Source organism: Amblyomma americanum, chromosome 3 (genome assembly GCF_052857255.1).
Source record: "Amblyomma americanum isolate KBUSLIRL-KWMA chromosome 3, ASM5285725v1, whole genome shotgun sequence".
Taxonomy (NCBI): domain Eukaryota; kingdom Metazoa; phylum Arthropoda; class Arachnida; order Ixodida; family Ixodidae; genus Amblyomma; species Amblyomma americanum.
In genome coordinates this window covers 118,607,355-118,622,050 of record NC_135499.1, presented here as the reverse complement: position 1 = coordinate 118,622,050, position 14,696 = coordinate 118,607,355, and the positions used below count along the sequence as shown (strand labels likewise).

The following is a 14,696-nucleotide window of genomic DNA, read 5'->3' as shown; positions in this document are numbered from 1 at the left end:
TAGATAAAGCAGAGGCAGCGGTGTGAAAAATAACAAGAGAAGGGAATGCTGAGCAGTGCAAGAGCAAGACCAAAGCCAAGCGTTTTAAAAGCAGGACAAAGAAGCTAAGCGGCACCGAGCACGACATGAAAGCACTACAAAGGCATTCATCTGAATGTTACACAAGAACCTATTTGGATATCAAAGAGGCCACGGTACAGTAAAAGCTTGTTGAATCGAACTCGAAGGGGACAGGAAAATTGTTCGAATTAAGCGAAGTTCAAATTATCAAATGGGCGCTAAATGAGCGGTTATTGCGTCTGTGTGAGCAGAGAGCTTTAGTGCTGGAATATATGACGCTATTTATGCTCCAAAACATGTTTATTTGCGGGGAAAGGTAGTTAAAATTAAGAGTAATCGGCAAAGTGCATTTTCTTGCGTTTCTTCTGCCGAGACTCCATCAACATCATCTGCAACTTGCCCAAAGTTCCTGCGTAATGTCAGAGTTCTCATTGATAGAGAAGTGGCATGCTGCAGCATCAAGCGTCAACGCTACTTTATGTGCACTTGGCGGTGGCATAGTCTCATCTCCGCCGTCGGGCTCATCACTGTCGGCTGTTCTCACCGCACGTCAGCCCTGCGGCGTCTGCTGGGAGCATGCAGCCTCAATTATATTGGCGTCACTCAAGGGCTCCAACGTCTCCACGATGCAGTCCACGTAGCTTGCGCCCGCGGCACCAACAAAAGCCGTCATCGCCTGAATCGCCATACTACGTTGTTTACACCACGTGATCACGACCCAGCGACCGCGGCACAACGAAGACCTGGAATGGCTCGCGCCAAAGCATCAGCGGCGCGGGCGTGTGCTCCGGCAGCGAAAACTTGCTACGGCGTGCACCGGAATGCGGGCTCTGTGAGCCTTGTGTACTCGGCTTTTTTTTCTTTTTCACTGTTTTACATTTCTGGTAAATTTGGAGCGTGTTTTCCTCGCTAAGGGTCAACTTCTATCTACGAGGAGTGGTGCCAGCCAGTGGCTCCTAGTTCGAATTAACCGTAGCGGGTGCCGACCTGTTCGAATTATCGGGAGTTTTCCCCCATTGAAACACACGGCTGTGCCGGGACCCGGCCATCAGTTAGAATAAACGAGCTTTTACTGCAGTACCTGTACCAACTCGCCTCGCATCAAAATATTGTTACAAGTGGATGAATCATGAACGAAGAAGTGGCGGTGCGCGGAACGACGACGACGTTGACAGTTGGTAGCTGGGCGCTCGGTTCTGAGCTGAGTGCTGGCCTTCTCAGAGCAGCCGCCATATAGACTTACCACCGTAACATCCCCGTAACATCTTTTGGTGGAGGTCGCGGGTTCGATCCGACATGCCGACGACCCGACGAGCCGACGGGCCGAACCGGCGAGATGACTACCGACCCGGCCCCTCCGTCTGCGCCTGCCACGCCAACTGTCGTCGTAGCCCACCCTCGCGACCCGGGCACATTCTGCGGTACAGATGGTGTGGACGTCGAGGACTGGCTCTCGCTTTATGAGCGTGTTAGCCAGCACAACAGGTGGGACGCCACGCTGATGCTGGCCAATGTAATATTTTATCTCGCCGGCACCGCACGCGTCTGGTTCGAAACCCACGAAGAAGAGATTGCCACGTGGGATGCCTGCAAGCAAAAGCTCCGCGACCTGTTTGGAAAACCAGTTGGCCGTCAGCTTGCTGCCAAAAAAGAACTTGCAGCTTGCGCCCAAACGGCCACTGAGTCATATATTACATACATTCAGGACGTCTTGGCACTGTGCCGAAAGGTCGATCCCAACATGACCGAAGACGATAAAGTAGGCCACATTCTTAAAGGCATTGCCGACGATGCCTTCCACCTTCTTCTATGCCGGGACTGCTCTACGGTTGACTCCGTTCTGCAGGTGTGTCGACGCTTCGAGCAGGCCAAGCACCGGCGCATTGCACACCGCTTCGACCGTCTGCCTAACACAGCTGCCAGTTCCACATGCGAGGATCTGCCGACACTAAGGCAGCCTTCCAACCCCGACAACGTGACTCGCATCGTGCGCCGTGAACTGGAGGCGCTGGCTCCTGTTACGCCCAACGCGCCCTTGTCGGACAACACCCTGGCCACAATATCCCTTATTCAAGCTGTCGTCTGCCAGGAGGTCGCCAACTTGGGCATGCCCTCCAGCCATCGTCCCGTCGAACCTCGGAGTGCGAGCCCCATCTCTCCCGTGGTCGCTACTGCTACGGCCCGCAACACCTTCGTCCCACGTTACACAAGGTATCGCAATCCGGATGAGTGGCGTACCCCTGACGACCGGCCGATCTGCTTTACGTGCTCGCGCGTAGGCCACATCTCCCGCCACTGCCGCAGCCGTTGGTCCGCACCTCCCCGACCTTTGCCCTACGTCGACCGCCGTTATGACTATGGACCCCGTCGCTTCACGTCTCGGAATGACCCACCCAGCGCCGAGTCCACACCGCCTCCTCGTAGAACCAGCCGCTCTCCCTCCCCAGCAGCCCACCGTTCCCGCTCACCTCTTCCGCACCGCAGTTACTCACCGTCCTCTGCAGGCCGCTTCGCGGGAAACTAGCCAGTGCAGCTCCCGGAGGTGATGCTGCATTGGTGCCCCGACCTGAAAATCCTCTACTGACCCAGCCTTCGCCCTGTAATCTGCTCGACGTTTTTGTGGACGGTGTTCCTGTTTCTGCCCTCATTGACACTGGTGCCCAAGTCTCGGTTCTTAGCTCATCCTTTTGCCGTCGCCTCAAAAAAGTTCAGACCCCTGCCGCTTCGCCCACCGTTCGCGTTGCCGATGGCAGCACTGCTGCCGTCACTGGCCTGTGCACTGCCCGCGTCACTCTTGCCGATCGTCACATCCCAGTTTTGTTCACCGTCCTCGAACACTGCCCTCACAATGTGATCCTTGGTCTAGACTTTCTAACCGCTCACTCTGCCCTTATCGACTGCTCCAGCGGCCTTCTACGATTGGACCTGCCTCTCAGCTCAGCCGACACACCCTCAAGCTCCATGCCCCGCCTTCGCTCCACCGAGTACGCTCGCCTGCCCCCCGACTCTGCCGTTTATCTGCCTATGTCCCCATTTCCTGCGGTTCCTGATGGGGATTATCTTGCCTGTCCACTCGCCGATGTCGTTCTCTCCCGCAATGTTGTTCTTCCGCACCTCATCGTGACCGTCACCAAGAATAGCACCTCCCTTCCTGTCCTCAACTTCAGCTTGTCACCACAAGTTCTTCCTGCAGGCATATCGCTTGCTACTTTGTCTTCTCTCACCGACTGTACCGTCACTGCTCTCTCACCTGGACCGCCTTCTACTGTCTCTCAAGCGGCCGACATCCCGGCCAACATTCCGCAATCCATTTCTGCGATGATTGCTTCTGACCTGAGCCCCGAGCATGCACAGGATCTTCACAACCTTTTGGTGTCCTACTCCGACATTTTTGACTTCGCTTCTGCTCCTCTGGGTCACACGTCGGTAGTGACTCACCGCATTGACACCGGCGATGCCAGACCTATACACCGGAGGCCTTATCGTGTGTCGCTACCAGAGCGCCAGATCATCCAGCGGGAGGTGGACAAGATGTTGGCCAACGATATCATCGAGCCTTCAAACAGCCCTTGGGCATCTCCTGTCGTGCTCGTGAAAAAGAAAGACCAAACTTGGCGGTTTTGCGTCGACTATCGTCATCTCAACAAGGTCACGAAGAAAGACGTCTATCCCCTTCCGCGCATAGATGATGCCCTGGACTGTTTACATGGCGCCCGCTACTTTTCTTCCATCGACCTTCGTAGCGGGTATTGGCAAATCTCTGTTGACGCAAGAGACCGCGAGAAAACAGCTTTCGTCACCCCTGATGGCCTTTACCATTTTAAGGTCATGCCCTTCGGCCTTTGTAACGCCCCTGCCACATTTGAACGGATGATGGACTCGTTACTCCGGGGCTTCAAGTGGACGACCTGCCTTTGTTACTTAGATGATGTAATTGTTTTCTCGCCCTCTTTTGAAACCCACCTGCTTCGCCTTTCGTCCATCTTGGCACTTTTCCGCCGCGCCGGTCTTCAACTCAACTAAAAAAAAATGTACTTTCGGCCGCCGCGAACTCAAAGTCCTCGGCCATTTGGTGAATGCGAGTGGCATACAAATTGACCCTGATAAAGTTCGTGCCGTCAGTGCTTTTCCCTGTCCCCGCTCGCCCAGTGATGTCCGCAGCTTCATCGGTCTCTGTTCCTACTTTCGCCGGTTCGTCCCGAACTTCGCAGCCGTCGCTCGCCCTCTCACCAATCTGTTGCAGAAAGGCGTTCCTTTTTCCTGGGGCCCAGAGCAGGCTACTGCATTCTCCAGCTTTATCGCCATCCTCACCAACCCTCCTGTATTGGCCCATTTCAACCCGTCTGCCCCGACTGAACTTCGCACCGATGCCAGTGGTCACGGAATTGGCGCCATCCTTGCTCAGCGACAACGCGGCCAGCACTGCGTGATTGCGTACGCCAGCCGTCTTCTTTCTTCCGCCGAGAAGAATTACTCCATCACAGAACGCGAGTGCCTGGCTCTTGTTTGGGCCATTGGAAAATTCCGCACATACTTGTTCGGCCGCCCATTCACTGTTATAACCGACCACCACGCCCTGTGTTGGCTCTCATCTCTCAAGGACCCTACTGGCCGTCTTGGCCGGTGGGCATTGCGATTGCAAGAATACACCTTTTCCATGGTTCACAAGTCCGGTCGCCTCCATCAAAATGCAGACTGCCTGTCCCGCTATCCCGTCGATCCTCCTTCTACAGACTGTGAGTCGGATGCCTGTGTCCTCTCCATCTCCGACCTCTCCCACATTGCCGACGAACAGCGCTTGGACCCCACCCTCACCTCTCTCATCGACCGCCTCAGCACCGACCACCGCGACACTTCTCTGGCCCGGTTTTTGCTGGACGGGAACACGCTGTACCGCCGCAACATGCGACCTGATGGCGCTGAGCACTTGCTCGTTGTTCCCCGCCACCTACGGTCCACTATCCTCGAACAACTGCATGATGCACCTACGGCTGGTCATCTTGGCGTCTCCCGTACGTACGACCGCGTGCGCCGGCGTTTCTTCTGGCCTGGTCTGTACCGCTCCGTCCAACGCTACGTCGCCGCTTGCGACGTCTGTCAGCGCCGAAAGAAGCCCGCTGTCCTGCCGTCTGGACAACTGCAGCCGATCCCCATCCCGACCGACCCGTTTTCTCGTGTTGGGCTAGATTTACTTGGGCCCTTCCCAGAGTCCTCCACGGGGAACAAGTGGATTGCCGTCGCCACCGATTATGCCACGCGGTACGTGATCACTCGTGCCATTCCAACCAGCTGCGCCACTGACGTCGCTGACTTCCTTCTGCACAACGTCATATTACACCATGGCGCTCCCCGTCAACTCTTTACCGACCGTGGCCGCTGCTTCCTTTCCCGAGTTGTTGACGAAATCCTTCGTTCGTGCTCCGTTCGTCACAAGTTCACCACTGCTTATCATCCTCAGACGAACGGCCTTACGGAGTGTCTCAACCGCACGCTGACAGACATGCTCGCCATGTACGTATCCGACGACCACCGGGACTGGGACATAAGCTTGCCTTTTGTCACCTTCGCCTACAACTCTTCGCGCCATGATACCGCTGGTTACTCGCCCTTCTATCTTCTCTTTGGACGAGACCCCTTACTGCCCTTCGACACTCTGCTGCCCACTGCTGGCCCTGTCACTACATATGCGCGTGACGCTATCGCCCGAGCAGACGCCGCCCGCCAGGTTGCTCGACACAAGCTCTCCGCCTCCCAAGAGGCTCAAAAACACCGCTACGATGGCCTGCACCGTGATGTGCGATACCCTGCCGGATCTCTCGTCCTGCTGTGGCTCCCATCCCGTCGTGTGGGGTTATGTGAAAAACTTCTGCCGCGCTACACAGGTCCTTATCGTGTATTACGGGCAGTGACCGACGTAACGTATGAAATCACGCCGCTGCACCCAAAGTCGACGTCCGCTCCACTGAAGTCCGAAGTCGTTCATGTAGCTCGCCTCAAGCCCTATCACCCACCATCGACATCGCACGCCTAACACGCACCGGGACGTTGCCTTCAGCCGAGGGGGATAGTGTTACAAGTGGACGAATCATGAACGAAGAAGTGGCGGTGCGCGGAACGACGACGACGTTGACAGTTGGTAGCTGGGCGCTCGGTTCTGAGCTGAGTGCTGGCCTTCTCAGAGCAGCCGCCATATAGACTTACCGCCGTAACATCCCCGTAACAATATCGATAAACCACACGAAACCATGCTAGCAAATAAACACATTGTGCAAGCAACAATTTTCACAGCAAATGAAATAAAAGCACTGCACAAATCTACCACACCCTGCCCAGACAGAACAAATGCAAACCTGTTTAAAGACAAGTGTCTTCGTCTGCTACGGCATCAGAACAGGGCGTTTCATAATTATCTGACCACTAACCATGGATCTAAAGAATAGTATGTCTGACTGTTTTTTTGCCGCCTGGTGACACAGGCTCCAGTTAAGTCCAGTGGTAGAGATGGAGACTGTTTTGTTTGCACTAAAGGACCCCTCTCCCTGCATTCCTTTTGGGGAGGGGGTGGGGGTGCATGGCCTCAGCAGAGTTTTTCTCAAATCTGGAAAATTTGCAGCCCGTGTACTGCAAGGTGCCCATGGCTATGCCATGGCTGCATTCCCTTTTTTTGGGCTGGCGGTTCATATGGCCGCAATGATGTCCCTTGGTCTCTAAGCTGCTCGTGTGAATGCAGCGAGTGTGAGGGGAGCCACCGGAGGCGGCACGTTGCACATCCCAGTGCACCGGGGCATCCCATGGAATCCCACTTAAGTATGCACCAAGATGTTTGCACAACCTTCTCACATTTTACAAACCATCAAATTGCACCAGAAAAAGATAACATGAGAACCTGCAACCTACAGCCTTGGCGACACAGAGATACAGTCACAAAACACCGCACTGGGTAGACAGGTAACGCAGAACAGTTAAACATGGAAGCGCCTCCTTCGGCACATGTGTAATGCCCCTAGGCATCTACCAGACATCCCCTCACCTCCTCGAGCCCTTCAAGATGCTGGTACATGGACATGAGACGCGTCAGGATGCTGCGGCGTTGGCTCGATCCGGTGTCCACGGGGGCAGGTGGCACGCGCACCGCCCCCACCTGCGGCCCCAACATGGGGTCCAGCACACGGGAAGGTCCAGGGCCCCCCAGGTCCACATTGGTGATGCCCGTCACGAGGGAGTCCCCCCGTGGTGCACAGAACTGAACAAACCGCACCTGCACGCGCAGCACACACCACGGATGATGGTGATGATGGTTTGATTTTAATGGCACAAGGGCAACTCGACCAGAGTGCCAGGCCCAATGCGTTTCCCCTCCACAAGGTAGGGTCAAGGACCTACCACTCCCCCCTCCACACGCATACTGCAGGCAAGACAAACCATTTCTTTGGTCTTCAACAGGGTGTGACACTGCCTAAAATAGAACCACAGGTGGAGCATAAAATTCGTGTCAGTGGAGGCAACCACCAGTGCCACAGTATACTGCCAACTTACTGCATTCTCAGTTTTCCAAACCATCTATTCACAAGTAAAAAGTGGTGACTGAATCTGTGTGCACTTCACCAGGCACCTTTTAGCAGGACTTGTGACATGCCCTTCTCTAACAAGTTGTGAGTGATCCGGCAAGATGCAGCCTTGCATCTTCCAATCACTATTAGTATTTCATTTTCCAATCCTCCATACCACCTTTCTAATCACCCATGTGCCGGCTGGGAGGAAGGGATGCGCATGCTAGAGGCATGTGAAGACAAAAGTGCAGACATGGCTGCTCCTAGCAAGCATACTTACCTTCCACTTCTAGCACAACTTTAGTGAACAAATGTGTGGGGCAGTTAACACTTGTACCCTAGGTCCGCAATACCAGTGATGACACAACAGCTGCACACAACTTCGCTATCTTTTTCCTTCACGTGCCAAGATGGGATGCAGATGATGGAAGAAATCACACAACAGAACTCTGTGCCTCAAGCATTCAGGACAAATTTAAGAGAGAAAGCATACGGCTAGCTGCCGTGACAATGCGAACATAGTAGATGAGCAGATGTGATGCAACATTCGTCAGCTTCTGTTCGTCCTCATTCTAAACCATGTGTTGCTAATCTCGAGCTGCAAGGCTTCTTTTCAGGATATACCGTATTTACACAATTGTAAGCCGACTCGAATGTAAGTCGACCCCCCCCTCTTCCACATTTCTGAAAAAAGAAAAAAAAAACTTGGAGGTCATTTACGCTCGGCCTTTAATAATATAACGTGACAGCACTATCCTGAGGCCTCCGCTTATTGCAAGCCGCTATCCACTGCCACAAGCGGGCGCGCCTGTGGGCACATTCCAAAACGAAAACGTATTAGTCACTGGATTACTCGTCCACACTTGCAACATCATCCTCACTAGCGCTGCCGTCATGATTGCTGCTGCGCGGTCCCACAGCACGTCGTTCTAACGTCGTCATACAGCGAAATCCCGCACCTCGCAAACAGCTGCATCACGACATCGCGTGGAAAAGCTGAAAATTTTGCCTCGCTGCAGCTGCCACACCTGTATCACCCATTGCGAACGATGAACTTGCGACCCGACGCGCAGTTCTTCTATTTCTTCAGCCTAAAGAATGGCAGCCATCTTGAATGTAGCCGTAAACGAGCGCCGGTCGCTTGCCAGACCTGGAGCAGAAATGACGACTGACGAAGCACTACATTAAAAACTTGCGGAACGCGGCCGGCAGTAGTCAAATGCGTCAGACCAAAGAGAAAAGAGAAACTACGCGGCAACACGTGAGTGCAACGGCTCTTCCGTCGGCTGCCGACACACCCTGGCGCCGCTGCCATTCAGTGGCGGTACAGCCGCGATTGGAACAGCGGCCCTTCCATCAACTATCGACGCTTCCTTGAGCGCCGAGAGCCAATTGAAAGTAAACAAAAAAAACTTGGACGGCGCCTATTAAGAGTAGCAGGCGAATGCGTTTTCGGGCCGCCGCCGCTTATCAGCAGCCGCAATCTGCGGCCACGTGTGGGGAGTGGGCTGGTGCTGGTTTGCTGCTTAATTAATTACTGACAGCCACCATCGGCTGCTGCGCGCGGGGTGGGTATGGCGGTTTTGCACACTGACATAGCAGCTGCTCAAGGCCACCACCAGGAGCGATGCGACGGGGCCGCGCAGCAAAAATGCAACCACGCTGTAGCATGCCCGATATCTCGTTTGTCTCGCCTTTATTTACGGCGCGATATTTTGGTTTCGAATTTAAGTCGACCCCCCAACTTCAGATTTTCAAATTTTGAAAAATAGGTCAACTTACAATCGTGTAAATACGGTAAGTAAGGCTGCACCTCAACAACAAACAAGCCTTTTGACCCAGCACGCTGGGAAAATAATGCTTGTCTGACTTTCCACAATAAGGCAATACAATGCCAGCCAGCGGAATTCTGAAACACCAAATCTTCTCAGTACCCCAAACATAAAACCTTCCACAATGGCTGCTGCAAGAAAACCCACAGCTTCACAATCATCAATTTGTCAACAGGGTAAAGTCTCACCGATTTGGCCTTCAAGAGACTGGCAAAAATGACCAAATTATCCGAAGGTTCAGAACCACCACAGGAACGGAAGCGAGGGAAACAAGCGCTGGCTCCGAAGCAGTGAGAATATAAAATGACCAGCAACGTGCCGATCAGTGTCCAAAACTATGCAAAATTGTACTTAGCTGGCTAGCAGATATATACGGCCGGGCCACCATCGCCCCAGTCAGGAGTGCAACTCAGAAAGCAGAAACCAAAACTATGCAGCCCCACCATTTTTTGGTGACGAGGCCCTCTAGTAGATGTTGCCACGCCTGCCCCTGCGTGCACTTGAGAGATGTGCACGATACACTACATCACGCAATTTGTGCTTGACAATTTATTTTTGGATGATCATTTGCTGTGTTGGTCAAACTGCGACACGGTCCCTGGTAGAGAACTCATATGAATTAACCAATGTGAGCCAGACTGCGCCCCTTAGACTGACGTGGGTATCGGCCGACAGCACATCAGCAGTCCGAATTATCCAGATTTCCAAATTACTAGGAGTCAAATTAACGAGGTTCCATTGCGCAGTGATGCACTGCCTTTCATAATGTACATGGACCTTTACTGCTGGCCACAATGCCTTGGTCTGACCTGCAGCTTGTAGCAAGAGCGAAAAAAGTAAAAGTTTAAGCCTGTCTTGTTTCTCTTTTTGCACTTGTTTGTTTACACTGCCACTTTACACAAATAGGGCACAAGATTGCTACCAGCAGGTCAGTGTACAAAAGCACATCATAAATCCAAAAAGGTACTACCTGAAAAATGATCCCAAGGACATGATAAACAATAATTTTCACTGCATCAGTGCAGCCATACAGGACAAAAGAATACAAACCTGAAGGAAGATCAGCTGAAGACACTGTGTGTATGCTGCTTATTTGTCTCCAAAATTTAATTAGCACATCTGTGACATACCGCATAATCTTTTGCAAGGGCTGCACCCGTTCGTATCAACTGTTTTGGACTGGATAATTGAGAAAAAAAATACGGTTTTGTGCTTTTTATTCGTGTATGGGCCGCACCTTCAAAATTCACATCCGAATTAAAATATAAAGTGCGGCCCTTACACGAGTTTATACAATAATTTTCCTGCCCGGTGGGTATGAACAGAGCACAGAAAGAGTGACGAAGAGGTGGTGCTTACCTTCTCACGCTCGGAGGAGGTCTTGCAAGTGGCCAGGGCATGGCCCTTGCGCCAGTCCCAGAGCACCACCCGGTTGGCCGTGGCAATGGCCAGCAGCGGCTCCAGTGGGTGGAACGCCAGCGACGAGATCACCGTGCCCTCCCGCGAGCTCCACACCTCACTGCCACCCTGCATCACCAGCCGACCAGCAGCTTTGCACAAGGCCCTTCTCTCCACCACACACTGCCGTAATGCTCCTGGGGACCACCATATCCCCCAGCAACATCCTTTGCATGCAAGGCGCAACCATGCCTACCAAGCCAACTGGCCCTAAAAGGCAGCGACTTTCTCGCAGGCAAAGCATATTTGGCACCACCTAGATGGCTATGCAGGGATCCTTGATTCTGCTCTCCGTAGTCTCAAAAGCAAATGCAGACTGAACAGGTGCGAGGCATTAACAGTCATACGTAGATATGACAATGCGAACACACAACCATCTCAAAGACTGCCCTAAAAAAGAAAAAATATACCCAAGGGAGAATGTATATTAGCAAAATGCTGGTAGTTTTGACCTTAATGTCCAAAAACTAAGTTCTTAATTATACACTGCTCAAAGAATCTGAAAGAAAAGAACGCCAATAGAACTCACCTCACAGCTTTCTAAATATAATGTTTTACTCTTTTAGACATCTGAACATCTGATTTAAAAGATAAAATTCACCCAGGACAGACTTCAAGTAACAAAAAAGAATGCTTTAAACTTAACGCCAGAACCAAGAATCGAACTTGTCTTCTGTATGTCCAAATTGTGCCATTACTGCACTACTTATGGCACCGGTGCAAACGCTTCTTCCGACCGTATTAGTATTAGCCGCAGCCCTGAAGTTGCTGCTGCCTGCCTCTGGGTGGCACTGCCACTGCTGGTAGTGCCAGCTAACTTTGGTAAACAGCTGTCCCAAGAACCAGACAATGCGGAAGAGCACCCGACACACTTTGGCCACTACATGGTGCAGCCAAACCCACACACGTGCAGTCGAAGTCACACATATACCACTGGTGCCAAGTTGGATATCCTCCTTTACAAGGCACGTTCCCTCTGAACAGTCCCTTTTTGGTAAAGTCTTCTACGTATCTTGCCCACCAGCCATATCAGCTGCAGTTGTAAATAACATCAGAGCGTAGATGTACAGCCAGTCCCTTTGCCTCTTCGAGCGGGTACCTGACCACAGTGAGCGAGCAAATGCACAGTGACTGTGAAGTGGGGGATGCAACCTAGCAGGCTATGCCATCCTTGCATGTCCATGAAAAGGCCTCACAATATTTTTCACAATGTCACCATGGCCAAATAGCTTTCAAATCAAACACAGAGATCCCACTTCGCGTCTTACTGTGTTAGCGCCTTGGAAAACAGATTTCATACCCTGCAAATACTATACTTTATGCATGCTATTTCACTAAGTGCACACAACGAAGAAAGTCTAGCCCACCACTGGACTCAACGATTGTATGGCAAGCAAACTTAATGAATGATGTCATGAAGATACAAAAGCACCTCAACAAATTTGCAAGCATACTGTATATGCTCCTCGACGTACCCCAATTCTTTCAGACACTAAAAAGAGGCTTCCAGTAGACACATTTCTGGCTGGAGTGGCCACTCCTTGCTAAAGGGATGCCAGAGGTTATCAGAGGAGTGCACCGTGATGCATGTCCTTTCTGTGCCGACAGGAACCAAGCAATGGGTTATGAAATGCCACCCCAAACAGCACATTCTCAAAGCGCTGTAGCGGACTTCACTGCAGTAGGAACACTACCGCCCACTAACCTTCTTCGCCAGTGCATTTGCCCTCAGTTACAAACTGCACCTTGGCAGCTGATTAGTAATTGACATGCTGGATGTTCCTGCACTCCCCCTCTGGTCTACAAATCAGCAGCAGCTTATAACAGCAGTCAATCAGTTTCTAATGGCATTACAGATATTTTAGGCCACGCACATAGCTGCACACAGATGAAAGGCCTAATAGACCCACACATACACTTTTTCCGCATGCTGACAATCAAACCTACAAGGAAAGAGCAAGCTAATTGAAGTGACAAGTGCCAGATCGCGTAAGCTGAACTATTAAGCACTGCTTAGAAACACTGTGGCATTTGGCCAGAAGTTGAGATGAACAAGAATGTTCATAACTTTCTAATGTTCGGAAGATTAGAATTTCATAACCCCGAGTGCGGAGCAGTGGGAGAGCCGGCTCACCAGCTGCGAGCTCGCCGCCCAAAGGGCAATGGTGCAGCACACAAGCGAAGCAGTGCGACTCAAAGGAGCCCTGGACTAGGGGCCCAATCCTGCTTTGAAGGGCAAGAGTCTGCAGCGATGAAGATGAAGACCGAATGCTAAGCCCTTAATGGACCAAATAAAGTTTTTCTCTCTCTCTCTAATAGTAAAAATGCAGAGACAAACAAATTAAACACCAAGTACAGTCAAACTCCGTTACAACGAACGCCGCTACAATGCAATTTCTGCCATAACGAAGTATTTCCAATTCCCCGTCAGCAAACCATACAAGGAAATGCAATAATTCCCACCAAAATACAGTCAAACCCTGTTACAACGAAATTCACAGGGTGCACGAAAAATTTAGTTGAAGCGGAAAGTTCGCTGTGGCAAAATCAGCCGAAAAACTAAGATCTGACTGCACTGTTCAAAAATATCATTTATTTCCAAAAAATTCGGTCATCTTGACTTGCGTCCTCTTAGTGGACATGAGCGTCGTGGTGCGAGTTTCACACTCGGCCAACAACTGCATCAAGATGTCGTCGTCATGCGCACCAATGAAAGCACGAAGGGTGTCAAATGCGTCCATTACATGCAATGCAGATGGCAGCGCTGGTGCATCTTCAGCTGCAACATCTCCACTGCAACATCCGAGCAAGTCCGCTGCAACATCTCCCTTCTTCTTGCCGCTGGATATAACGCTGATAATTCGTGCCTTCTCTTCAAGAGAAAGGAACTTCCGCTTCCTAGACAAAGTCGCCATGCTCGTGTCGATTGCAGCGCACAAGCACGAGTGAAAAAAACTAGGGCAAACGCGCCGCTGCTGTTGCCAGGCTGCTGCGTCCTTTGGCGACGGATTGGTTGCGGCTCTGGCTTGGAAGAAAACGGGAGCTTGCACCCGCGCCTTGCCGCAAGGTAGCCAGCCAGCCTGATTGTCATCACCACCAAGCAATGGCGGTCTTCATGTGCGTTTGAATGAGCGGATCAATTGGTTCCAGTGAAAGTTTAGTGAAACAAAACAGCGTGGACCTACGGAAGTACACAGATGGGCAGCGATATGCTTGTTTTATTGTAAGTTTTATTGTAAGCATCGATTTAAAGGTGCATGCAATCATGATTTAACGTGCAGTGATGGGAGAACATGTGCGCCTAGTCCATGCAAAACTGCAGGCAGCATGGTCTCAGTACGGATTCTCACAGGACGAAAGGAGGGGCACTTTTATAATGCATGTGCGAAAAAATATGCTGTCCATTTAAAGAGCGAAAAAAAAAAAAAAAGACAGAACAGCACGACAACACAAGCGCAGACTTTCACACAAGCGCTGAAAGTCGGCGCTCGTGTTGTCGTGCTTGTTCTGTCTTCTTTTTCGTGCTCTTTACAATGAATGTAGCGGGTGTTGCAGAGATTTCCGGAGTACCATGAAAATTTCACCACAGCACTGAGATTGATATGACGAAAGACCTAAGCTGGCAGATTTTTTTGCAAACTAAACGTTGTTCAAGAGCTATACAGTCCAAACTGTCAATGCTCTGGTTCAATTTTACGAGAACAAAGCTTCCGCTTCAGCAAAACTTTCTGTGGGTCTCGTGAATTTCGTTTTAACTGGATTCAACTGTACTTACTATATTTGCAAAGTACTATTC

General features: G+C 51.4%; 1 protein-coding gene across 1 annotated transcript in view; it reads right to left on the bottom strand.

Annotated features, from left to right (window-relative positions):
• Positions 1 to 14,696, bottom strand: part of LOC144124842 (activating molecule in BECN1-regulated autophagy protein 1-like) — a 76,234-nt gene that overhangs the window by 49,796 nt on the left and 11,742 nt on the right. Inside the window, 2 exon segments of the mRNA XM_077657754.1 lie at positions 7,091 to 7,318; positions 10,802 to 10,969. Of these exon segments, the coding sequence (XP_077513880.1) occupies positions 7,091 to 7,318; positions 10,802 to 10,969 (396 nt within the window).